Raw genomic sequence first — 27276 nt, 5'->3', positions numbered from 1 at the left:
CGAAAGCAGCAGGTGTTAGCTAGCGGCCGCGGCAGCGCATGCGTGATTCAAGCCAGTACTTGGGCCACGCCTGCGCAGACAGTCCGTCATGGCGGCTTCCTGAGCCCTACGGCGAGGGTTCCGCGTGGGACTTCAGACCAGGGTCATGGCTGGTAAGCGCCCGGGAGAGGGTGCGGGACCGGGCCGAAGCCAGGGAGCATCTTGGCTTTGATGCCTGAACCCCAATTCCTCCCTCAGTCTCAGTTCCCCCTCTGTTTGGGACTTGTCGGATTCCGTACTGGGTGAGGCAGCCCCACTCGGTGTGGAATTCGGAGGGGAAGGAGAGGCCGGGTCAGTGACTGGTTTCTTCAGAGTGCAGTGGCTAGCCCACAAATCAGAGCGACTGCCCAAGAAGGGAGGAGATCCCTGGAGCCCCTGACGCCGCCCTGCGCGCATGTCAGCCTTTTCCTGCACCTCTGGGCCCTGAATTCTCCAGCTTTCTAGCGTTCCCTTTCCCAGCTCCTAATTTGTGATTGTCCAATGGGAGTGCGTCTCACTTGCCAGGGAGGAGGGGAGTTCTTTCAACCCATGATCCCGGAAGACTGGTTTTGGGAATAATAGTGGCTGTGGGCCCTTAAAGAATTCGTGGGAATCCAACTCCAGCGTCTTGGAGTTGCCTAGACGACCTGCCAGCTCCCTCGCAGGAATGAATTTGCAGCCTGTAACCTGCGTCTGCTTTTCAGCAGTATCCAGGAAGAATTGGACACCTCTCCATAGCTGACATTTTCTGGTGGAAACTGCCTCTGCTATCTCTAAGTAGAGAAACTGGCTCAAGGTCTTTATCCACCATCCCAGCACACTTCTATAAACACGATCTTACAGTCACTTACTGTTTACTACTGATCCCTGAAAGGGACGATGGTCTTGTTTAATCCTTACAGGCCCCAAAAGAGGCAGGAATGCCGCCCTTTTTTCAGAATTCTGATTTCCAGGTGAAACTCTTAGAGGAGATACTCATGACCCGCTTGTGGTCTTCTCTCTCAGGCCACATTTTTTTGGGAAACCCGCTTAGCTGGTATTTTTAAGTGGAAGAAATCGACTAGAAATTGGTAGTGAATTTTTTTTCCATCTATATATAAGACAGTTTGGTCTTTATATAATTCCCACTTACAGAAAGCAGTGTGCATGCATTCTCTGAGGTGCGCACCATAACAATACATTCTGTCCTCTTATTCATGCTCCCAAAAATGGCAGAGAAGATTTTTGGACCAAAAACAAAGCCAGAACACTATAGGCAGGAGTCTTGTCTTCCGTTCAGAACTAGGGGAGCCAGTCTACCTCGAACCATTTGATGGTTAGGGGTAAGCTGTTTCCTCTGCCTAAATCATGTCTGGTTTTTGTTGCCAGTGGTTTTGCCGATGGCTGAGTACTTCCTTGACTTCATTCACATGAAATCTTGCATCGGTTTGATTCCCAGCCCCAGTTCACACCTGCTTGCATTTTTTTTGCTGGCTTATCATTTTATGAAGGAAATAAAGCAAGCTTGGAGCAGAACTTTCTGGGTTGGTATCATTGCCATTCCCTGGCACTCATTTATGTACAGGAGCTCCAGCTGGGGGTAGTTGGAGCATGAAGACATCTGAATTACGATAGTAAAATTAAGATGTTTCCATCTTCCAGTTGGAAAACCAATGGCGGTCCCTAAGAGTTGGATGACACACAGTTAGTAAGCACACCAACCAGGTAGGAATTGTCCCTGTAGGCAGAGGATAAGGGCAGGTTTGGGTCAAACACTTGAAACCAACCTCCTCATGGCAAAGTCACCTGCCAGTTTACACCTGTTGTGATTGAAGGACTCTGCTCAGAGCTTTACCCACACCTCTCCCCACTCCCATACTCCTGCAAGGTGGGCAGAACAGGTTCAGAGGGGAAAGTGATTTAACCCCCAAGGTCCATAGCTGAGCGGTGGGGGCCAGAATTTACACCCAGTTGCCCAGCCTCAAGGCCTTCAGACTTCCACTGATTAGTGCTGTGTGATGAGGTAGAACAGCTTGTTGGAAGGAAATCCTTCCTGTTTGCAACCATCCTGACTTGGATATGGCTTTCTAATTGTGGTTGTATAGGAAAGTATTCCTCAGAGACAGGTAGTGAAGTAATTCAGTAGTAAAATGACAAGTTGTCTGCAGTTCATTCTTAGAGGGTTCAAGGGAGGAAACCTGGATAGATAGATAGATAGATAGATAGATAGATAGATAGATAGATAGATGACTGATAGATGATAGATAATAGATAGATGATAGATATAGATAGATGATTGATAGATAGATGATAGATAGAGATAGATAGATAGATAATAGATAGATATAGAAAGATAGATAGATGATAGATAATAGATAGATGATAGATAGATAAATAGATAATAGATAGATAGATGATAGATAGATAATAGATAGATGATAGATAGATAATAGATTGATAATAGATAGATGATAGATAAATAGATAATAGATAGATAGATAGATAATAGATAGATGATAGATGATTGATAGATGATAGATGATAGATAGATGGCAGATAGGATGATAGATAGGATAGATAGTAGGTAATATGCTTTACTAGATAAGCTAGATAATATGTATTGATAGATGATTGCTAGATAATACGCTATTAGATAAATGGTCTCTTAGGTAGATGGTCTCTATTAGATTGATGGGTATATATTATTTGATAGATATTATTAGGAATATGGTCTGTTATTAGACAGATGTTATATTTTGGTCTCTATTTTTTTGTTTGTTTGTTTTTTTTTGTTTTGTTTTGAGACACGGTTTCTCTGTGTATCCCTGACTGTCCTGAACTCACTCTGTAGACTATGCTGGCCTCCAAATCACAGAGCTCTGCCTCAGCCTGAGTGCTGCCGCCACCACCTAGCTGGGCCTCTATTGTTAAACAGACAATCTCTGCTGTTAGATAGATGGTCTCATTACCAGGTAGATGGTCTCTACTGTTGAGTAGATAGTATTGGGTTCGATATTTATATTACTCATAGGTAGATGTTCCCTGTTATTAAGTGGGTGCTATATATTATTAGATAGGTACTGTAACTGCACATGACCATCAATCCAGTATGATTGCTTATTGTGCTGTTCCCCCAGCTTCCTTGGCTGTTTGAAAAGTGCAGGCAGTACAGGCCTGTTATCCCACTAAGACCACAAGCTCAAGCTTGTCTGAAATACAGAATCAGTCAAGGCCAGTCTATCTCACAATAAAAACAGGGCTGGAGGTGCAGCTTAGCGATGGGGAGCTTGCCAAGCCGGTGCAAAGTCTTGGAACAATCCTCAGTCACAGAAGAGGTGTTGGGGTGTGTGTGTGTGTGTGTGTGTATGAAAGGTGTCATCCAGGAAGATCTTCCAGGGTTCCCTTGGACACCTGGACTTGCTCTTCTGTCTTAGGTGCATCCCAGAAATAACATGGGCCCAGCCATGGATGAGGTCACCTTCAAAAGCGACACTGTGCTGTCAGATGTCCACCTGTACACCCCCAACCAGAGGCACCTCATGGTGCGGCTGAATGGCATGGGGCAGCCAGGTAAGATCCAGGCTGCGTGGAGCAGCTTGCTGCCTTCTCTTTTTCACATATGTCTTTTGGGGAAAGACTGGGTTGTTTATCTGTCATTCTTATACCCCTCCCCACCTTTTTAAACTGAAGCTTTATTGAAAAAAAATGGACAAAGAAAACAAAATTCACCTACAAAATTTAATGAGACCCAAAAGCCTATATGTCTCAGTCAACCTCTATACAGTTAGCCATTTTATATACGTCTGTACAGAGTAGCCATTCTGAAACTGTGGAATCTCACACTGGGTTTTATGATTTCGCTATTAAATGTTTTCTTTATCCTCCATCAAAAAACCAAAACCATACAAACAAAATTCCACGATCCAGTTGGAACTAGAACAGCAGCAACGTTTTGTGTTCTTTAGAGAATCAGGTGTCCTTCATTCAGCATGGCACTTAAGTCCTTCCTTCACTGAGCACGTGCCTGTGCTTTCCTGAGCACCTGCTGAGTGTCACCTCCTGACTAGTACAGACATGCAAAAGTGAGAGAGCCCACAGTTCCTGCAGGAATGAGGCCAGAGCTCTGTGCCAGGCCTCAGGCTGGCTCTGTTCCTCCTCCCTCAGCTTCCTGTCTTTTCTTCTGCACAGGCTTCCTAACTCCTCTTCCTGCATCTTGCAGCCAAGCATAGCTTTTGAAAATACAAACCCAACCATAGCACTGCCCTGACAGGGATCCCCCACCAGTTCCCCATGGTTCTAGGGAACATGTGGCCGTCTCCTGGGCCTCTCCTAGCCAGTGTGCCCAGCCTATAATCCTTCCTCCATGATCTCTGCGACCCCCTTCAATAACTGTCCCAGTTAGATGACACATCATATCAGGCATTGACAAACTACAGCCTGTGTGGCAAAACCTGGGCCTGCTTGTTTGTGTGCTTTATGACCGCAGACAGTTAGGCAGTTGCAGCAGAAATCCTATGGCCCAAAGAGCTTACGATACTTGTTCCTTAACCTGCTGAAGAAAAGATTGGCTGGCCCTTATATGGTGCCACTGTATGCCATACAAAATAAAGTGTTATTGTGTCAGTGACAGGGGCCTCACAGTCTGTAATTACCATGTTTACTTCAATGTTTGGCCACTACAATCCCTAGATATAAGTCCCTAAGATGCTACATTCTGGTTTGTATCCCCAGCACCGTTGATGGTCAGTGCATGTTTGTTGAGCGGGTGGGTGGGTGGATAGATGAATGGATTAGTGGGTGGTGGTGGGTCAGATGAATGAATAGATAAATGGGTCAATGAAAAGAGGGTAGATGAGTGGATGATGATGGACAGATGAATGGATGAGATGAATGAATGGACAGGGCAGATAGACGAATTGATACATGAATGGGTGGTGGGTAAGTAGATGGGTGGACAGACGGATGGATGGATGGATGGATGAAATGAATGAATGGACAGGATGGGTAGATGGACAGATACACAGATGGGTGGTAAGTAGCTGGATGCAGTAGTAGATGAATGGGCAAGATGACTGAATGGATGGGCAGATAGAGCAATAGATGCTGGGTAGTTGGGAAAGTGAGTAGATGATAGATAATAGAGTAGATAAATGGATACGTGGGTAGATGACTGAGTAGATGGAGAAGTAAGATGCATGGGTGGATGAGTAGGCGTGTGGGTGGGTGGATGACAACCTGATACTGGGTGTGATACAGAAGCAGAGCCGCTTGACTGGGCACTGACAGCTAGAAAGGCTCTGTGTAAAGAGCTAGGGAAAGCATCCCAGGAACAGGAAATGGCTGCACACAACAGCAAGGGCTGTCACCAGGTCGTCCCGTGTTCCCTGCTCCTCAGTGATGTTTTCAGTGTGAGAAGGCAATGGCAGTGAGCTGTGCCTGACGTACAGTCAGGAGAGGGAACAGAGGTAGAGAGGACTGGGACTCTGAGCCACCTCTGTACACTGGCCTTGGCCTTGGCTGGCCTGGGGTAGATTATTCCTTAATCTTGGGATGCAAGTGTGGAAGCTCAGAGTGGACAGATGCCTGACCCAGCCTCCTGATACCACGCTGAACCCCTCGCTCCTTTTGTTTCTGACATACCTCCCCTGGTACATGCACTCATACTGAAGCCTGCCTCTGACTCTCTGGCCACCTGGAGGTGAGGGATAGTCCAAGTGTTTGTTTGGTTGTCTGGTTGGTTGGTTGGTTGGTTGGTTGGTTGGCTGGCTGGTTCGGGTTTTTTGACCTAGCATCCTTAAGAAGCACACGAAGCACCAGGCAGATGGGATTCATATCCTGCCTTGGCCACTTAGCAAGCTCACTCACCCTGAGCCTCAGTGTCCATGTCTATGAGATAACCAGTGTGCTCTCTTCACAGTAACTCTGCAGTTAGTCACGTGACTCAGGCCCGATGCCTACACGAGTGCTCACTCAGCAGAGGCTGCTCCATCAGGAGCTGCTGCTCTGGTGGCTTCTGCTGCCCAGATGGTCACTGCTCAGTGCAGCAGCCTCTGCTGCTTAGCCTGCTCGCCCCCACCTGGCCTCTCCAAGTCTCTCCAGTTGAGCTGGGTGTGTGGCTCAGTTAGTAGAGGGCTTGCTTAGCACACACAGCCCTGACTTTTAACACCAGCAACACATGAAAGTGGGTGTCATGGTGCTTGTGTATGACCCAAACACTGGGTTGTAAAATCAAGATCAGGATCGGAAGGTCACCCTGGGCTACATAATGAGTTTGGGGCTAGCTTAGGCTACACGGACCCTTTCTCCAAAGAAAAACTAAAGTATCCCTAGTCGGCACCCAGACTTCTCAAAGCAGAGGTGGGGACGACAGACAGCCTTGGTGTTGCTCACTCTGTGTTTCTCGCTTACAGTCTTCCTGTCCCAGTTCAAGCTCCTGTGGAGTCAGGACTCTTGGACAGACTCAGGGGCTGAGGACAATGGTCCCAGAGCCGTCTCCACAGAGGAGACGCCTCCTGCTGGGTCGGGAAGTGGCCACAGTCATGAGGATTTGTCCCTCCAGGCTGAGGATGACAACACCATCCAGGAAGGGTTGAGTGTTCCCCTGGACGAGGATGGGGACCTGGATGTGGTGCGGAGACCACGGGCTGCTTCAGATCCCAACCCAGCAGAGCCCGCAAGAGACAAGGTACACCCCATGATTCTAGAACAGGAGGAAGATGACCTCGTGGGAGACCAAGCACGAGAGAGCTGCCCCTACAGCATCATCAAAATAGGTAAATAAAGGTCGTGCTGTGGCCACCAAGGCAGTCACAGAGGCTGTCGGGGCACAGTAGAGCCGTGGATATCAGTTCTGAATTCAGTGAGCTGGGAGCGGGCAGTGCCACACCCAGCAGTCTTCAAATCCTATAGATCTCCCCCTAGAGACTCCTCAGAGGCTCCCCATTGCCCTCAGGACAGAATACAAATGACCCAGCTTAAAAGCTTGGGTGACACAGTCCTCACTCACCTCTCAACAGCACTGAGCCTCAGACCCTTCTGCACTCTCCTCACTTCTGGATCTCTGCTGGGCTGCGCGTTCATTCTCTGCTACCAACCTCCGCTCTGTAGCACCTTCCTAACTGCCCAGGTCCTAGCTCAAATACTGCTTCCTCCAGAAAGCTCCCCGCTCCTGCCTCAGCTCCCTTGCTCCCTCACCTGGTATGTGGCTTAGGACAGAGTTTGTGAGATGCTTGCTGGATCCGGGGAGACAGGAAGCCATGGGAGATCCAGTAGCCAGAGTTTGAATGGAGGGAGGTATCAGTTCACAGCAGCCTGGAGTGGCCAATCAAATGGGTCAGAAGCTGGGAGCACGGAGGATGAGAGGTGAGAAGTCCCAAGAAAGGGGCTCTAATGTCGAGTTCTAATACACAGACAGTACTTTGCAAGGTCTCTTTTTCTCCTTCATCTCATGTTTCCACTCCTAACCACCATCAGAATCTTGTTCCGGGATATGTCGATCTTCAGAGTGTGTACTACTCACCCTTCTCATGAATTTTTTTTAATTGAAACTTAACTGTGTTGGCTCCTGGTGCAGTTGTTGGCATAAGAACATACTGTAGAAGGAGCTGTATGTATTATTAGCATGTGCATACACTTCAGTTTTAGAATGGAGGTTCGTTCAGGTCATGTGATATAGATGTGTACTTTAGCTGGGTTCAGACCTGATGTGCCTTGGTCCCTGGGAACATGGCAGTCACCCAGTGACCTAAACGTCTGGTCAGTTTCCCCCTGCCCCCACCTGCCCCCACCTGCCCCCACCTGCTCCCATCTATCAGTGCAGTTCTGTTTCTGCTTCTCTTTTGGTCATTTAACTCTGCCTCCCATCGAGCCTGGAGAGCAGACTGACACGTTACCCCCACCTCTGTTTTCTGTCTACTTCCGTTTCACAATGGACGCTTCTTTCTTGGTTTCTATCCTGTCCAGAGCACACCATGGCCACGCCCCTGGAGGATGTAGGCAAGCAGGTGGGTAGGCCCCGTCCACTTCCTGTGGCCCCTGAGGGTCTCTCCTGAGCCTTGACTCAACTGTGCTGCTTTGTCCTCTCCTGCAGGTGTGGCGGGGCGCCCTGCTCCTGGCAGACTATATCCTGTTCCGAAGGGATCTCTTCCAGGGATGCACCGTGCTAGAGCTTGGGGCAGGCACAGGCCTCGCCAGCATCGTGGCGGCCACCATGGCCCACACCGTTTACTGTACAGGTAACAACTCTTGATCTGTACAGTAGGGAGTGGTGGTCTCCATGATTTGTACCAGCTTGAAAAAATGAACAAGGTCACCAGGGGCTAGACACTGGCTGCTCCTGATATCCCCAACTTTCCCAGGTTCTCTCCACCCCCCAGTGTCTGCAGTGTTCTCCCTGCGTGAATGCCAGAAGGAGTCACCATATCCCATTACAGATGGTCGTGAGCCACCATGGGTTGCTGGGAATTGAACTCAGGACCTCTGGAAGAGCAGCCAGTGCTCTTAACCACTGAGCCATCTCTCTAGGCCTTATATTCTATTTTTTAAAAAAGGTTGTTTTCTGTTTTTAATTTTGAGACAATCTCACTATGTTTCCCAGCTGACCTGGAGCTTACCGTGTAGACCAGGCTGATCTTGAACTCAGAGATATATCTGCCTCTGCCTCCTAAGTGCTGGGATTAGAGGTGTGTTCCACCATGCCCAGCTCATCATTGTATTGTATTGTGTGTGTGTGTGTGTGTGTGTGTGTGTGTGTGTGTGTGTGTGTACATGTGAGTACAGGTGCCCTAGAGGGCATAAGATACCTTGGAGCTGGAATTACCATTGGTTTTGAGCCACCTGTGGTACTGAGGGCCAAACTTGAGTCCTCTGCAAAAACAGTGTGACATTTTAACCTTGGAGCCATCTTCCCATCACACTTTAGTGCATACTCTTAAGGAATAACTGAAATCTCTATAATAGTTATATAAATATAAATGGTGCACACACACATGCACGTATACACATATACATGCACACACACACACCCAGCCAAAATCTTGAAAAGTATTTTCTAAGATCATGTTCCTATGTCCTTAACAGTTATTCTAAATGACTGAGTAAGGAGGTCACCTCACCATTCTGTGTAGCCCTTTGCCACGCACACCAACCATCCTGTTCTGTCTGCCATTGTCAACTGCAGCAGTGAACGCCTCATCTGATGAGTCCTGCCTTAATATTTAAATTTGAAATTCCATCAGACTCACAGAGAAGTTCCTAAGATAACTCAGAGTGTGTCACTTATCCTCCATTCAGCTTCCATAGATGCCATCACCTTAAATGACTGGCCATTAGTGATGGCTCGCCATGAAAAACTGCCGGAGACAGGTGTCATAACCCATGTGTCACGATATGCCCTTCTGTCATTCCAGATGTCGGCACAGACCTCTTGGCCATGTGCCAACGAAATGTTGCCCTCAACAGGCACCTGGCTGCCACTGGAGGTGAGGGCTGGGAACAGGGGGTTGGGGTCAAGTGGGGACCACCCAGCAGGCCCAGTGTTGGTGGTAGCTTCCCCTCACATCAGATGAAGGGAAGATGCCAGGTATTTCCTTGGTGTAACACAGCTTCTGCGCATAGATGGCCTGCCCTGACACTGCGAAGCCTTCCTGACATCCCAGGGCTGACGGACATGCGTTCTGCCCCTCTTCTGTGCATTCGGCTCCCCCATTAGTACTACCATAATCACACAGTCTTAAGCCATCCACCAACCCAGTGCCTGCCCAGATGCTGAGGATGGTGGGGAGTCAGGGCACTTTTATACCCATTGTGTGCAGTCCACGAGTTCTGTCTCTGCTTTTGCAGGTGGCGTGGTTAAGGTCAAGGAGCTAGACTGGATGAAGGACGACCTCTGCACGGGTGTGTGCCTCTTGTGTCCCCTTGCTTCAGTGGCTCCTCTGTGGCACTAGAGCTCTCAGCTCTGTGACCTAATTGAGCCAGAGTCCTGGCTACCTCCACAGCCCCACATCTTGTGGAAGGCCTCCACAGGCTGCTGGGCCCTTGACTGCCTGCTGTACACACCTCCCAGGTCACTGTGGGGCAATCAGTTCTGAGTGGGAGTGGAGAGAGAGACCAGCACTCAGAGAGGCCAGGGCACAATCCCAGGTCAGTGACCTGGGCCTAAACTGCTTCCCAGAAAGCATAGTGAGTGGCTGCAAGAGTTTCTAAATCCTTCACAGACGAAGTCATACCTGATGCTTGATACAGCAGTTTCTTCCCCCTCCTGCCCCCCACCCCCACCCCCACCCCCCCATCAGTGAGGAAACTCTAAGTGCCTGTCCCCTGCCAAGCACACTGTACAATGACCCTTTGACCCTTGGCCTTCCCAGACATCTTCTGAGAGAAGTTTTAGTAACCTTTCTGTAGACATAAACACTGAAATTCAGAGTGACTTGACCAGTTTCCTGGTGTCACACAGTGAGTAGGTTGGGATGGTGATTGACAGATAATGTTCTCACAGGGCTTCTGAGAAGGGGCAAGTGAGGAGAGAACCTACTTGCCCCTCACTGGTGGGAGGTACCCTTTACCTGGGTGGCTGTCCCTAGGTACAAGTCAACCTGTCTTCAGACCCAGCCCTCATCCTCCACCCCCCACCTCCCTGTCCTCCATCCCTCCCTTCCTTCCTTCTTTCTTTTGTGCAACAAAGCCTCATTAGTAGGCACGTCTGACCCGGCACTCCCAGATCTGCTGAGTGCTGGAACTACCAGGGTGTACCACCACACACAGCTCAGCCTGGTCTCTTGCCCCAAAGCTTCCTTCAGTCAGTTTGCAGTAAGAGCTGGTGGCCAGCACAGGAAGGAACAGGCCACTCAGTCTTCTCTTCTTTGGTAGATCCCAAAGTCCCCTTCAGCTGGTCAGAAGAAGAAATCGCTGACCTGTATGACCACACCACTGTGCTGCTTGCAGCTGAAGGTGAGACGGCCCTCTGTCATCCTGTGTCCTTGTCATCACCTGTGTGTGTCACAGCATCCCCTGGGGTAGGCGATACAGGGGAAAGCAGGAATGTTAAACGTTCTGGGATAGACACTTATTTTCCACCCAGGAGTCTGGATGTAGTTAACAGCCCAGTGATCTTTGCTATCTGTAGGGCCAGGCCACACGGAATCCCCCAGAGTATTTTGTCTGTCCAGGACTTTCCCTCCCTAGACTTTATCTTCAATTTTGTTTCTCAGTCAATAGAGAGATGGCACATATACTTAGTAGCTTGATGGCATCTGGAATGACCTAGACCACCCCAGATCCTCCTGTAAGCTCTGAAGGTAGAGAACCCATTTTTATGGAAGAGATCACATGTCCTTTGCAGAGGAATTTTGATGCAGTCAGACCTTAAGCTTTATTGAGATAATTGCCACCAGGAGACCTTTTCCCAAAGTTTTACTGTACTTAAGTATATCTAAGTATGGTTGGAGAGATGGCTCAGTGGTTAAGAGCACTGACTGTTCTTCCACAAGTCCCGAGTTCAATTCCCAGCAACCACATGGTGGCTCAAAACTATCTGTAATCAAATTCGATGCCTTCTTCTGGTGTGTCTGAAGAGCGTGACAGTGTACTCATACATAAAATAAATAAATCTTTTTTTTAAAGATTTATTTATTTTATTTATATGAGTACACTATAGCTATCTTCAGACACACCAGAACAAGGTATTGGATCCCATTACAGATGGTTGTGAGCCACCATGTGGTTGCTGGGAATTGAACTCAGTACCTCTGGAAGAGCAGTCAGTGCTCTTAACCGCTGAGCCATCTCTCCAGCCCCCAATAAATCTTTTTAAAAAGAAATATGTCTAAAACAACCTGCCCAGTGACAGACTTATACATCTGAACCAACACCAGCTAACTAAGTCCTGATGAACTGGATGTCCTTCTTGCTCACATGGGTCGTTACTCTGCCAGCCCTGGTGTTTGCAGGGAGCCCCAACCCCTGGCCTCCTCGGAGTGATTTCTTCAGGGGGGGTATCAGTTTAGCACCTGCCCTGCAGAGGGAGGCACCAGCAGCCAGAGAATGGTTCTTTCAACTTCATCTCAATAAAGAAGATGAGTTTGGTGGGAGTTATTTACTGACAAACAGTGGCCCTCTGTGTGCCCTCAGAGTCACTACCCCCAACTTACCAAGCTCCTATTTTGTAAGCCTGTCAGTTCACAGCAGAATTGATGAAGACCTGTGTCCATTGCAGTGAAGGTCACTTCAGGCCCAGACACGTAAAACACACACACGAGCGCACAAACACACACACACATGCACACACATATACACACACAGACACATACACACGCACACACATATACACACACAGACACACACACACATGCACACACATACACACACACACATATACACACACAGACACACACATGCACACACATATACACTCACACACATATACACACACATGCACACATATACACACACAGACACACACATGCACACACACATGCACACACATATACACAGACACATACACACGCACACACATATACACACACAGACACACATGCACACACATATACACACACATACACACGCACACACATATACACACACAGACACACACACATACACACGCACACACATATACACACACAGACACACACACACGCACACACATATACACACACATGCACACATATACACACACAGACACACACACAGACACACATACACAGACACGCACACACATATATACACATGCACACACACACATGCATTCTAGGAAGACCATAATATTCATGCATGCTCCATCCTCGCCCTTCTGAGTGTCTCAGCAAACTGTCCAACCGTGAAGAGGCTGGCTCTGATTTTCTGTGGCCTGCCATGTAGAACAGCTCACAGCAGCATTTTGTGAGAGATTCTAGGCAGGACTTAAGGAGAAGGAGCCTCACTCTCAGAGAGCTCTTAGAGACACCCTAGAAGCACCTGTCCACAACATTCCTCCTCAGAAGCTATTGCTTGTGGTGAGAAGGAGCCACTCTGTGGTGGCTCCATGACTGGCTTTGAATGGATCTCCCCCAAAAGTTCACTTTTTCCTAACCCCTTCTTTCCACAGTGTTCTATGATGATGACTTAACCAATGCTCTGTTTCACACATTCTCCCGACTCGTCCACAGACTGAAAAATGCCTGCACCGCCATCTTGTCAGTGGAAAAAAGGTGAGCTATGCTGCCCCGCGGCTGCACCCCTCACATCCCTCACTGCGGTATGGCTGCAGTCACTGTGTGTGTCATACGCCTACTGTGTGCCGGCCTGGGACTTCCCTCCTCTCCCTCCCCTCTTTTAGTCTTTGTTGGACTCTATTGTTAGATGGAGCAGGGAGGTTGTGAGACATCAGGGTGATGGTCTCAAAGCCACAGTGAGATGGTGTCAGGAGGGGACCTGCCTGAGGCCAGTACCCTGGCCACTGGCCCTGCTTCCTGCTGTCTCCCACAGGCTGTTGTTGTTAAGGCCTGCTGTTGTTAGCATCACTTTTACTGTTTTTCTATGAGAAAGATGTTTTCTGTGTTCCTGTGTCTTCCACAAAACTTAAAAATGAAAAGTTGAAATGGTTAGTGATAAAAATAGGAAGGAGGGTTCTCTTGTGAAGCCACGCATTCCCTCACAGCCCTTGTGTCGTGTGTTAGGCCCTGCACAACATCTCCTGACTTTGGCTTTGCTGCTCCCACACCAGATTTTCAGTCAGAGCTAAACCTTGGGCTGTCATCCCAGCTTGTTTATACCAGGCTTCTCCTTCAGACACAGTGACCAGAAGAAGGAGAGGCCCTTGTCTTGATTCCCCCTCTACAGTTTGTAAACAAGAGACTTGGGGCAGACAGGAAAACCTGAATTCTATAAATGATGTTTAAAGAGTTGGCTGGGCACTTGGGAGATGGCACCGGAGGGTCGGGAGCTCCAGGCCAGCCTCAGCTACATAGTAAATTTCAGGCCAATAAATTACCAGCCAAAAGACCCTGTCTCAAAAAACAAGAACCAAACAAAAAGTTGTTAATTTCATTTTGAAGAAAGAATCGTTATCTTTTCCAGACATGTGCAGACATTTGCTGGAGAATTGCTGGGGCATCTGGCATTTGCTTGTTAATGAGTGAGATGGGAGGGACTCTGGGAAAATGGGAGACAGAGTGGCCCAGAATCAGCAATGGCTGAAGCTGGCTGTGGCAACTGGTTACACAGTTCTCCATTGCTTGAATGTTTGAGATTTTTCACAATAAAAGATTTGAGGAAGGAAGGAAGGGAGGGAGGGAGGGAGGGAGGGAGGGAGGGAGGGAGGGAGGGAGGGAGGGAGGGAGGGAGGGAGGGGTCATGGAGCTGGTTCAGCAGGTGGAACACTAGTTAGACAAGGATGAGCATCCCAGCACCCATCAAAATGCCAGCAGGTGTGGTGGCCTCCAGGTCTCAAGCCTGGGTGCAAGTGCAAGGCAGGCCTTGTGTCAACATAGAAGGTAAAAGAGAATGCCAACCTCTGGGCTCCACACTTACACACTCACAGACATACCCTATAAACACATGAAAACACACACATAGAAACACACACATGTATGCTACATACACATGTGAAGAAAAAAAGAAAAGAGAGACAAATGGAGAAGGTGAATGTAATGTAAATTGTTTTACAGATTCTGCTGTCCAAAGGTACAAATGGTGGTGCCAGAGAACTCTGTGTGCGCTACCTCCCTCTCTCCCTCCCTTCCCCTCCCCCTCCCTTCTCCTCCCCTTCCCTTCCCTTCCTCCTCCCTTCCCCTCCCCCTCCCCCTCCCCCTCCCCCGTCTTTCTTCCTCCTCCCTACGCCCCCCATCTCTCTCTCTCTCTCATCTCTCATCTCTGCCTTTGTTCCCAGTGTGTTCAGTGTCTCCCTCTGCCACAGCCTGGTGTTTCCCAATCCCATAATCATGCCCAGTCCTCAGCACGCAGCCAGCAGATCCACCCAGAATCCATTTGCAGGAACTGGTACCCAGAGTGCCATCTTGGCAGCTGAGGTCAGCTTCCCATAATGTGGATCTGTGAAGCAGAGCCAGTAGCCGGTCTGGCGATGCGAGCAGCGTAGACACCTAAGGCAGCCCCAAGATCATGCACTGAGCAGGAAGCAAGCTGTGAGGATGGAGCTGAGCTCTTCTGGCCATGATGTGTGTGCTGTTGCTGGTCCATCCACAGGTTCAACTTCACACTGAGACACTTGGACGTCACGTGTGAAGCCTACGATCACTTCCGTGCCTCCCTGGACTCACTGGAGAAGCTGGCTGATGGCCGACTGCGCTTCCTGGTGGAGCCTGTAGAGACCTCCTTCCCGCAGCTGCTCGGCTATGAGCGCATCCAGCAGCTGGTAGATGCAGCCCCATGAGGGTGGTGGGAAGCAAAGCAGTGGGGCAGGCCTACCTTCCCATCTACGGTCTGCCCCACGGGGTTAGGCCTGCGATCTCTGAGGGGGAGCAAGGGTCGGGGGAGCTGCAGGCCTAACCCTGTGATCTCTGAAGGTGGGGAGGGGGTGTTAACCTGTTCTCAGCAGCCACATGGTCACAGCAGCTCTGTGACTAAGTCTCATGTTCTCTACGGCAGTTAAGACGCCAGAGGAAGGCGTGGGGGTGGGGGCAGCACCAGTTACTCTCCCCCTACTGAAGCGACATGGGTAGCCAAAGCAACTCCAGAAAGCAGCCTTATTCTGGCTCATATCCAGAGGGTACAGTCGTCATGACGGGGAAGACTAGGCCACAGGAGAAGGTGGCAGCTGGTCACATTGTGTCTAGTCTCAGGAAGCAGGGAACAGGAAGTAGGACTACCCTGTACACAGTGACCCATTTCCTCTTCCTCCTGCAAGGCTCTACCTCCTAAAGGCTTCACAGGCTTCCTAACCAGGGTGTCCAGATGGGAACCAAGTGTTCAGACACATGAGCTTGTGGGAGACGTTCCCAATTCAAACCAGCACAGGGCAGAGGGTCGTTGGGGAGCAGGAAGTCAGAGGGAAGGATCTGGAGTGCTGAGGACGGTAGGACCTCACCATGAGGAAGGGGACTTTGACCTGGCTCCCACCTTGAGGGCAGCCCTTCACAGTCGGGATGAGAGCTGCAGGAGTGAGAGCAGCTGCTGACTTAATCCACAGTCAGAGCAGAGAGTGGATACTGACGCCGCTCGGTTCCTTTTTCCTTTTTACCAAGTCAAGGGCCAGCCCTTGGGACAGCACCACCCACGTACAGGACGAGCCTTCCCACCTTAGTTTACCAATCTAGAAACTCTGCCATAGACACGCACAGAGGTTGTCTCAGTGATTGTAGATCCTGTCAGATTGAAGGTTTTAACCATGATGCTAATGGTCACATTTGCTCTAAGAAGTCTTGCCCCTCTGGCCAAGCACGAAGGCTCATACTAAGCTCTTGATAATCCTGCTGCAGTTGTAGCCAGCATGTGTCAGTGCCACATACCTTTGTCCCCTGTCTTAGCACACTCAGCCAGGAACTGGCAGATCTGGGTCGGATGGCATCTTAGAGCAAAAGCGCGTGCTATTACAGCTTCTAAACCCAGCACTTAGAGTAAATCTGAAAACCCAAAATTACCCTGAAAATTACCAGGAGCTGGGTCCACAGAAGTCCATCTGGCATCTCGTGTCCTTTGCCTTTTGGTTGTGGAGCTCAGGCCTTGTCCTCAGGAGAGGGCCAGCTTCCTCACACTGCTTCCTGTGTTCCTTCTTAGGAAGTAGAGTACTGCAGACTGCAGTGCTTAAGGCCCCCAAATGGCAAGACTGGCCACTTGCTGCCATTCCTGTCTCTTGTGACAATGTGACAAACCAGTATCCTGTAGCTAGTTCCAGATTGGTCTACCCAGCCACTGTGCCACCGTATAATGGCCAGAGTCTCAAAGACAGGAAGGAGTAGCTCCTGGCCCTGCCCTGGTGTGGTATGGCTCTGCTTTGTGAAGCCTCAGACTCTCTCGTTTCTGTTACAGGAGCTCTGGAAGATTGTGGTCGAGCCAGCAGCATGAGTCACCTCTGTGACCTCTTGACTATTATCTTAATGTATTTCAAATAAAGACAAACCCTCAGCCATCTTGCCCCTGAGATGCTGTCATTTTAAATACAGTGAGTGGCCCTTGCTTGACCCTAACTGGTTCCTGGGGCCCATCACTGCCTATAACAATAGCCCAAAAGTTAATTGCTCAGAGCGTGGTGGCTTAGCTCTCTCCCACTGTCACACAGCTCCTAAGTGCTCCCGAGCCACTTGGTCAGAGTAAGCAAACGCCGTCTATCTGCTCTGGTTATTTCCACAGTGTACTCCCCAGGGAGGGCCATGGCTCTGCCATCACTTTCATGCTCCCTCTGCTCCCAGGACTAGCCACTCGCCCAGCATGCGTGAGATCCTGGGTTCCGTTGAAAACTACATAGAGGTGGGCCGAGATGTAGCTCAGTTGGTGGGGTGCTTGTCTAGCAGATACACAGCACCCCTGAATTTCTCCCTAGCACCACATACAATGGATGTGGCAGTGCGTGGCTGTAATGCCGGTGTAAAGGACACGAGGGAAGACTGCTGGACACGGCGTGCTGCTGCATCCTAAATCCCAGTGCTCACGAAGCACAGGCAGCAGCATCTCTGGATTTGAGGCCAGCTTGGTACAGAGTGAGTTCTAGGACACCCAAGGAGGGCTACACAGAGAAATCCTGGCATGGATAATTAGCCAGCCAGTGACTACAGCAAGTTTTCTGAACCCAAGTACAGTCCTGAGTCTTTAAGCATAAAAGCCACATCCTGTGTTGACACACCTCCATTAGCAAGAACAGTCAGAAGCGGATGTACAGAAACCAAAAGGCAAGGTTGGCACTGTCTCAGAACTATGGACTGTGGTGGGTTAGGTCTTTGTCGTTTTGATAGATAGTGGTGTCTGCATGCCGGGTTCCAAGGACCAAATGGTACTTGTGTTGTGGAGATCAGTTGTGCCACGGTCAAGACACTCAGGTTGAAGCAGGAGAATGAAAGTTGAAGGTTGGACTGCTGCAATGACTGCTTATAGCAGAGCATGAGGACCTGAGTTCAAATCTCCAACACCTACATAATAAAATCTAGGCACAGCCTGCACAGGGGAGCAGGGGCAGGCGAAGACGACGGGCAGATACCTGGAACTCATGGGCCATCCAACCAAGACAAACAAGTAAGTGCCAGGTTCTGCGAGAGTCCTTATCTCAAAACGAGGTGGAAGCAACTGAGGAAGATGCCTGATAGCAACCTCTGCCCTACAGGTATTGAGTGGACACTGAGGAAGACCGGCAGAAGCTCATTGGCCAGCCAATTGGCCAACTCCGTGAGCTTCAGGTTCAGAGAGAGGCTATAAAGGTAGAGATCAACAGAGGAAAGACCCAGCTTCAACCTGTGGCCTCCACAGTCATTGACATAGATGTGCACACATGTGTGTGCAGGTGAACATCTACCATACTAACAAGTACATATACCATAAAACACACCAGTTTCTCCCTCTAAGATAAAATGTTCTTCAAGACCACCCTCACAAAGGGCCAGGCATGGTGGCACACACTTTTAATCCCAGTACTCGGGAGACAGTGGCAAGTGGATCTATGTGAATTTGAGACCAGCCTTCAGGGCTACACAGAGAAACCCCATCTCTAAAAACAAAGGGTCAGAGAGGAGGCCCAGTGAGTGAATTCCCTAACCCCAAGCAATAGGCTGCCCTCAGCTTCCTCACTTAGCCCCCAAGGGCAGGCCACTTTTATGTCTAGGCTGTCCTAAGAGCTTCTTCCTGGCACAGCTCAGAATTCATCTTTGCTGTAATTCACTGCGCTATGAGAACTTCCCATCCTAGTCCAGCTTCTGTTTTACAGCCTCTGCCAGAGCTCACTTGCAGTGATATTTCAGAGTCATCAAACCATTGAGATACATGCTAGGTAATTAACCCAGGTCATTGGACTCAATTCTTTCTTGACATGTTCTGACGTTCCCTGAGAAATATATGGCTCGAGGAGATGACCTGGCTGCTCAACCATGGCCTGAACAGAAAGCTTGTTCGAATCAGCAAAGCATGGTGCTGTATCCCTCTGCTCCCCACCAGCTTCTCAGACCAGAATCAGCAGGGGTCCAGATGCGACCATTGCAAACCTGGTTCCGAGACAGGGTCTCACTCAGCAATTAACTCTGCCCACAAAGCGGTCCATGATGCTGGTCCAGAGCATGTGGGCAACACCGAGACTGTAGTGTGTCACTCCTGGGTACAGACACACTCAGGGCTTGGGATTTGAGTCAGTTTCTAGAATGCTTGCCTGTCATGCATGAAGCCCTGAGTTTAGTCTCCAGCACTGCGTAAAACTGGGCACATGTCTTTAATCCAAGCACTGGGGAAAGGTGGAGGGGAGATAATCAGCAATTCAGGGTCAACGTTGACTGTAGAGTAAGTCCAAGGCTACCCCGTGCTGCATGAGACCCTGTTTCAATAGCAATGAAGGCTCAGTCAGTAATACTTAAGCATGAGGACCTGAGTTTGGTCCCCAGGCACAGTGGCACTCACCTGTAAGCCCAGGTCTGAGGAAGCAGAGGTGCAAGGATGTTTGGGGCTCACGGGCCAGACAGCCTAGCCTGCTTGTTGAGTTTCAGGCCAGTGAGAGACCATTTCAAAAAAACAAGGTTAGGGAGATGGCTCAGCAGCTAAGATCACTGGCTGCTCGTGCAGAGGACCTAGATTGGATTCCCAACATCTCTCAACCTTCCATAACTCTAGTTCTAGGGGATCCGATGCCCTCTCCCTCTTCTGGTTCCTTTAGGCAGTGTGTACATATGCTGCATATACATACATACATACATACATACATACATACATACATACATACGTACGTACGTGTGTGTATGTGGGCAAGGCATTTGTATGTACAAAAATTAAATATTTAATATTAAAATGAACAAGATAGGGACCAGTGAGATGACTTAGTGGTAGAGGTGCCTGGATTTGCTGAGTTTAATCCCCAAGGAGCCACATGGTGGAAGGAGACACCCAACTCCTGCAAGTTGTCCTCTTGACTTCCACATACATGCCGTGCACGGCACATGTATGCCCACATACATGGATACATACAGAAAGAGGGAGAAGGGGGGAGAGAGTAGATTGATAAAATTTAAAGAAGAAAAACCTGCTAGGAACTGTCCTGTGGAACAATGCTCAAGGTTGACCTCTGTGTCTGGCCTCAACATGAACACATATACCACCAGCAACCACCCCAAAACATACATACATACATACACACACACACACACACACACACACACACACACATGTATGTATAAGCTGAGCGTGATGTACATACCTGCCCCTACAACCCCAGCATCTGAGAGAAGGAGACAGGAAGACTAGAAGACCAAGGCCAGCCTCTGCCACATAGCAAGTTCAAGGTCAGCCTACAATAGACCCTGTCTTAATATATACTAAATCTAATAGGCTACACTCAGGTCCACATCCTGGATCTCCTGCCTACCACCCAGGTGGCCTCTGGCAAGTGCCCAGGCCTCTTTTAGCATCAGATTCATCAGTGAAGAAGTAAGACTCCTTTCTCCAGGGTACTGTGAGGATCTTCATTGGGTGATTTGAGGTTCTGACACTGGGGACACTTCAGTGGGTGACAGATACTGTGCTAGTGTAAAATGTTCTTGGCTTGCACACAATTGACTTGTGTGATCTATGCATTTCACCATTTGGCATCATGGCCTCCTATATAGAAGGCAAGCACTCACTAAATGAAATGGCTCGTGTTTAATCCCCTGTTCCAAAAGAAAGTTGAGAAGCAGTGATACACATCTTTAATCCCAGTACTTGGGAGGCAGAGATCAGTGGATATCTGAGTATTTGAAGCCAGCCTGGTCAACATTGTGAATTTCAGGACAGCCAGGACAACATAAAGAGATACCCTATCTTAAAAAAAAGAAAAAAAAAAAAAAAAAAAGGCTGGAGAGATGGCTCAGTGGTTAAGAGCACTGACTGCTCTTCCAGAGGTCCTGAGTGCAAATCCCAGCAACCACATGGTGGCTCACAACCATCTGTAATGGGATCTGATGCCCTCTTCTGGTGTGTCTGAAGACAGCCTCAGTGTACTTATATATAATAAATAAATCTTTAAAAAGAGAGACAGAGAGACAGAGAGTCAAGGAAACTGTAATACCAATGCTCTCTCTCTCTCTCTCTCTCTCTCTCTCTCTCTCTCTCTCTGGCTCCCTTTAGTTCTTATTTTGAAGTCACTGTGACCAGGGTCTCTGTATAGCCTTGGCTGTCCTGGAACTCTCTCTGTAGACCAGGCTGGCCTCGAACTCAGAGATCTGTATGCTCCTGCCTCCAGAGTGTTGGGATTAAAGGCGTAGGCCACATATTTTGTTATAGTGGGTGTATGTTGTTTCTGAAGTGGCTTTGTTTTAATGTGTCTGAGTGTTTTTCCTGCATCCATGCTAAGCACCGTGTGCATACAGTGCCCACAGAGGCAAATAAGGTATCCAGTGCCTCGAGCTGGATTTACAAACAGTTGCAAAACATCCTGTTATGTGCCAGGAACCCAACCTGGGTCCTCTGGAAGAGCGGATAGTGCTCTTAACCACTGAGCCATCACTCCAGCCTCCCAGCCTTGCTTTGTTTTTTTTTTTTGTTTTTTTTTTTTTTAAAGATTTATTTATTTATTATATATAAGTACACTGTAGCTGTCTTCAGATACACCAGAAGAGGGCATCGGATCTCTTTACAGATGGTTGTGAGCCACCATGTGGTTGCTGGGAATTGAACTCATGACCTCTGGAAGAGCAGTCGGGTGCTCTTAACCACTGAGCCATCTCTCCAGCCCGCCTTGCTTTGTTTTTAACTGATTAAAATGATAAAATATTGGGAGGCAAATCTCTGACTCCAAGGTGAGCCTGATCTATATAGTGAGTTCCTAGAAAGCCAGAGCTCCGCAGGGAAACCCTGCGCAGGGTGGGAAAGGAAGGTATAAACTCACTGCACAGGCATCAAAGCAGCCCTCTCCCAAGTGACAAGACTCAAGCAAGTGGCTTAAACCAACCATTCTTTTTGAAATATGGCTCTGTTGCCAATTTAGAAAAGACAAAACAAGTTTGGCCTAAAGATTCCAGAAAGACTCGAAGAAAGAAGTTGGCAGACCAGTTCTCAGGTGGATTTGGACCTACAAGATCCTGTACTCAGCAACAACAAACTATGTACAATGATTTAACACGGACTCTCCTCCGTCACTTAGGGTGTTCAAAGCCAGCCTGAGATAGAGACACCCCCTGGGGGGGACTGGCTTTTGCATTCATCTCCCAGCCTGACGCTGTAAGCAATCATTCTGCGAATGTCTATCAGAATCTCTGTATGTGCTGGGTATTTGACTAGGAACTACATGGACATGGGGGAGGGGCTTCCACCTCTCACCAGGGAGCTACACTCAACAGAGCATCTGATGATATGGTCCTTAACGGAATTCCAGCCCAGCTTGCCACAGGGTGATTAGTATGCTGTTTTGCTACAGTGTTAGGGTATTGGGCAAATTAGGTGTTACAAAGTGTTTTCTGTTGATGTATTTTCAACCTAACAGCAGGTCTGTGGAGACAGGACTTTACAGTTAACTGTACATAATGTCAGGGAGCTTAAGGGTGACTGGATGCTCAGAAGTGAGGTGCAAGGTAACCTTAGACCAAAACCTTTAACAAGAGTGTTTTATACATTTTTTATTAGAATGTGTGAGTTTTACAACACCATAAAACCAAGACCACGAGTTGTTTTCTGCATTGGTCAATAGTTCCCATGGAAACCATGATTTTTGCCCACTAGGACATTTACTGGGTTTATGTCTCATAGTGTTTGTGCCTCATTGTTTGCCCCAACCCCCATTAACTATAAAAATCCCTAGGTTCTCATGTCCTTTGGTGAACATTTTCCTGTCTAGTCCTTCATTGGTAAAATAAGAGTTTGATATATGTTATCTCTCATTTATTTTTAAAGGCAGCCTCATCTAGCTCAAGCTGACCTCGAACTCACTAGATAGCTGAAGATGACCTTAAAGTTATAATCCCCCTGCCTCCATCTCCTGAGTGCTAGGATTATAGACCCACCAGCACATCCAGTTTATGTGGTGCTAGGGATAGAAGCCAGGGCTTTTTGGATTCGAGGCAACAGAACTGCAGTCCTCGACTTGTTCTTGATCCCACCTTCCCAATCACCAGGAAAAGACTCTTGGAGAGGAGACTCCTCCCACTATGATCCAAGGCTGGAGAACAACTGTATTCCTGCTGGCGCCTGGAACAATTCTTACCACGAGGTGGCATCCTAACTTCAAGAATCAGCAATGGGGTGCATGAGACCGGCATCTGGAGGTTTCGACCTTGACAACCACTCGGAAGGGAGTCCCCAAGGACTCTTGAGAGATCTTCAGGGGCACGATCATATCGTACAGTTGTGGGACACTAGTTCTGTGTACCTTAGCACTCAGCTACTCCTGTATCCAAGCATTTACCGACCGTTGGTCTCAGTTATCTGAGTATTATAACTCATTACCCATTTTCTTTCTGGCAGTGCTGGGCATGGCACCCATGGCTTTATACAGATTAAGCAATGCACTAGCTCTAAGCTACATCCCCACACTCTATACCCATTTAAGATGCCCATAAGCCAAGGCTCGTAGACCTGCATGGGCTAACCAAGGTCATCTGGGCCCAGAAATAGCAAGTAAGTAGTCTAAACCTAGGTCTGTGGTCTGGAAAGCCAAAGTGCAGTGTTTTCCTCATTCTGGCTGCCTTGGAAAGAGGCAAGAGGTCGGAGCCAAGCAGGCAGGAGATCTGGCCATGCCATTGTCCTAGAATAAGTAGAAGGGCTAGTCCTGCCAAGGAAAAGATGTGGTTGGTCCCAGCCTTTTTCTTACTTCCTTGGGATTCAGGTGACAAATAAATGCTGAAAGGTAAGAGCCTTTGCGTGGGTCTCTCCACTCTCATGGGTCGTCCCCCTATACAGCCCACAGTCCATGAAGGCAGTGGAAACGGAAACAACGGGGGAGAGGGGGATTTGGAAGCCCTGTGAGTTCTTACAATGAATGACCACACCAGGGCCAGCTATCAGCAGGCAGATCAACTTTACTTAGGGTGATTCAAGGCTTATAAGGTTTTGGGGGACTGAAGGTAGGAACATCCAAGATGGGCAAAAGTCACTGGGTGGGGACTTAGAGCACCAAAATGCCTCATTAGCATGGAGAAGCATTTTGGGCTTCTCAAGTACTGGCTGAACAGGCTCTTACCAGGAGAACTGAAACTGCTTCTGTGATCTAATTGAGGCTATGTAACACTCCTCAGGTAGAAGCATATGTGGGGGCTTAGAACTTCCCAAACATGGTCAGAGAAGGAGGAACCCCACTAATGAAGAGAGTCCCCTGTTATGCGCCAAGCCTCTCTGGTCAATGGTAGACTTCAGCCTTAATTAGCAGAGTTTCCCCACACGTTTGTTTAGAGCTGCAGTGTCTTGAACCAGGTCTCACAAGCAGATGGTAACCTGGACAAGACTCTGCAATTGGTGGCTTGGATGCGAGGGCAAAAGACAAAATGAGCTCTCCCCTCATGTCCCTTTCCTCTGGGGTTTCCTGAGAGGCGAAAGTGCTCAGTAACTACAGCTTGGTTCCTGGCATCCAAACTCAAGCCCAGCCCAACACACATCCCTCTGCTGTCAGCACCCTGGCCTCCAGGACTTCCTTGTCAAGGTTGCATTTGGTAATGTACCACAGTACCTAGCATGTGAGCTGCAGCAGAAGGACTTAAAGACATGGTAGCTTACACCACCACCATCACTATCCTAATCACCACTGTCACCAACACAACCATCATCGTGACAATCATTGGCATTACCATAACAACAATCACCACACACCACACAACCACCATCAGCAGCATTATGTTGGTTTGAATGAGAATAGACCCATATAGGCTCTTACATTTGAATGCTTGGTCCCCAGCTGTTGGACTATTCAGGAAGGACTGGGAGATATGGTCTTATTGGAGGAAATGTGTCACTGGGGACAAGCTTTGAGGTCTCAAAATCCCATGCCAGCATCCCCTCTCCCATCCTCTCCCTCTCTCCCTTTCTCTCTTCCCCTCAACTGCCCTCTCTACCTTGTGCTTGTGTATCAGATGTGAGCTAGTGCCCCAGCACCATACCTGCCTGCCTGCCGCCATGCTCCCCACCATGATGGTCATGGACTCACCCTCTGGATCTGTGATTCCTTCAATTAAATGCTTTATTTTATACGTTGCCTTGGTCATGGTGTTTTGCCACACAATAGACAAGAACCTAAGAATCATCATCATCACCTGCTTCATTTCTATTAACTGCCTATTCTGGGTGGTGGAAATTCCCCAGGTAGGTGCCTCACTCAGAAGTTAATGATGGTAAAACGAGCTCACTTACCTAACTGCTTTGCCTGAGCGTTCTTGATTGATGAGGTGGGTTATTTTGGGGACAGAAAAAAACCTGCCAAGTTCTTAAGAGCATTATCACTGAAAGGTTTCTATGACAACACACACCTAAATGTTCCAGGGGAAGGGCAAACACTCAGGGAGGAGTTAGAAGAATCACAAGATGGGAATCCTCCCACTCCTCTGTTTCTGGCTGTGCTCACCCAGCCCAGCTGTTCCATCCCTAGGTAAGATGCTTCATTCAGAACTCTTTAAATCCCTGATACAGCTCTATGGAGCAGTGCTATGGTTCTGATTCCCATCCTACAGATGAAAAAACTGAGGCTCAGAGAGGTTAAAGCTTCATCAAGGTGAGTCAGCTTATCAAGTACTGGTGAGCTGGACCTTTGAATTTTTACTTTTCAAACTAGAGGTGTGTGGCTGGAGCAGGTTTCCCAGGATCACGCTGGGCTGCTACGGGGCTTCCTGTACACTGATCATGTTTAGCATCTCCACCTATTGGCAGTGGAGTGACTCCCTTCCCTCAGCATCGTAATAGCGACACCCAGAGTGTCCCCAGGGCAGAGGCATTGTGTTGCTCAAAATTCATCCTAGGACTAGCAAGACCACTGAGTGGGTAGAGAAAGGTGTCTGCTGCTAAGCCTGATGACCTGAGTTCAGATCCTCCAACACCGTGATGCTGCTTGCCTATAACCCCAGTGCTTAGGGAATGGAGACAGATCCCACGGACCTGATGGCCAATCAGAATGGCCAGATCAATAAGCTCCAGGTTCAGTGAAAAGCTCTGTGTCTTAGTTATTTTTCCATTGCTGTGAAAAGACTCCATGACCAAAGCTACTTCTAAACAAAAGCTTGCTTACTGTTTCAGAGGATTAGTCCATGACCACATAGTGGGGAACTTAGCAGCAGGGAGACAGACATGGTGCTGGAAAAGGAGCTGAGAGCTTCATCCTGAACCGCAGGTAAAACTAAGGTAAAGAGTGATTCAGAAAGACATCTGACATCAGTCTTTGAACTACACATGCTTAGCCTCACACACATGCTTATCCACACACAAGTATATCCTCACACACAAGTATATCCTCACACACATGTATAGCCTCACACACATATATAGCCTCACACACATGTATATGCTCACACACATGTATATCCTCACACACATGCTAAAGTAATTTTAAAAGTAGAAATTCTTCTTTATCCTGACAAGCTCCCAAATAAATGAGACAGAGCCTATAAGATTTATTTGATAAGCTTTACAGCATTAATATCTGGGCAGTTATTAATCTACTCTAATCCTCTAAGATAATCTGGCTACCTCCCAGCCAATATCCCTGAGAAGAATGCATTTTTTTTTCATTTGGCTCTCTCTGCTCCATGTGTTTCCCAATGGTGTCTCTAGACCCTCTGTACAAGGAGAATGCTCTCTTCTCTCTTTTTCTCTCCTCTCCTGGCTAGGAGAAGTCCAGCCCTATTCTCTCCTCTACTCAGCTATTGGCCAATCAGTTTTATTTTGCACGTAAGATAATAAATGGGGAGCAATCTTTACACAAACTTGAGACAGGAGATTCTTAGAAAAAGCCTTACAGAGATTGCTCCCCCACAGGCCCAGATACATGAGCACCTGGTCCCCAGTTGTGACACAGTGCTGTCACTGGGGCTTTAAGAATCAGAGGTCCCCCTTACTTCCAGTTTGTCCTCTCTGCTTCTTGCTCACAGTTGAGGATGTACCCTCTCAACCTTCTGCTGCAGCTGCCATGCCAGCCTCTCACTGCCTTGCTTCCTTGGCATGATGGACTTCTGTCCCTTTGAAACCCTAAGCTGAAATAAATCCTTTCTTCTATAA

At 48.4% G+C, this 27276-nt stretch overlaps 1 protein-coding gene and 2 long non-coding RNA genes across 5 annotated transcripts; 2 read left to right on the top strand and 1 right to left on the bottom strand.

Annotated features, from left to right (window-relative positions):
- Positions 1-17056, top strand: Mettl22 (methyltransferase 22, Kin17 lysine). 3 transcript variants are annotated; one of them, XM_039087050.2, is made up of 11 exons: positions 2-152; positions 3432-3567; positions 6557-6770; positions 7960-8000; positions 8087-8231; positions 9405-9476; positions 9838-9891; positions 10864-10944; positions 13079-13181; positions 15175-15343; positions 16957-17056. In XM_039087050.2, exons 2-11 carry the CDS (start codon positions 3550-3552, stop codon positions 16990-16992), a joined length of 933 nt encoding a protein of 310 aa, XP_038942978.1. In that variant the 5' UTR covers positions 2-152; positions 3432-3549; the 3' UTR covers positions 16993-17056. The 3 variants fall into 3 exon arrangements, 2 of the variants coding, with proteins under 2 accessions (XP_038942978.1, NP_001385486.1); NM_001398557.1 differs by having other exon boundaries at positions 62-152; positions 6408-6770; XR_010055132.1 differs by lacking the exons at positions 7960-8000; positions 15175-15343; positions 16957-17056 and having other exon boundaries at positions 1-152; positions 6408-6770; positions 13079-13138.
- LOC134480750 (uncharacterized) lies at positions 10341-25619 on the bottom strand. The gene is made up of 2 exons (XR_010055514.1): positions 25423-25619; positions 10341-11004 (listed from the first exon to the last, which is right to left on the bottom strand). It is a non-coding gene; the product is annotated as an uncharacterized LOC134480750 (long non-coding RNA).
- On the top strand, positions 21614-27276 carry LOC120095023 (uncharacterized). Its single transcript, XR_005490010.2, has 3 exons — positions 21614-25780; positions 26299-26392; positions 27150-27276. It is a non-coding gene; the product is annotated as an uncharacterized LOC120095023 (long non-coding RNA).

The sequence above is a fragment of the Rattus norvegicus genome, chromosome 10, assembly GCF_036323735.1.
Source record: "Rattus norvegicus strain BN/NHsdMcwi chromosome 10, GRCr8, whole genome shotgun sequence".
NCBI classification, from domain to species: Eukaryota; Metazoa; Chordata; class Mammalia; order Rodentia; family Muridae; genus Rattus; species Rattus norvegicus.
Note: the sequence above shows the minus strand (reverse complement) of the source record. Positions and strands in the feature narration are given on the sequence as shown.

Bases quoted from the DNA above. Each gene is read 5' to 3' on its own strand.
- Mettl22 (NM_001398557.1), top strand. From the start codon at position 3,450: ATGGGCCCAGCCATGGATGAGGTCACCTTCAAAAGCGACACTGTGCTG. The intron at 9,477-9,837 runs GTGAGGGCTGGG...CTGCTTTTGCAG, and splicing joins GCACCTGGCTGCCACTGGAG to GTGGCGTGGTTAAGGTCAAG. The intron at 15,344-16,956 runs GTAGATGCAGCC...TTTCTGTTACAG, and splicing joins ATGAGCGCATCCAGCAGCTG to GAGCTCTGGAAGATTGTGGT.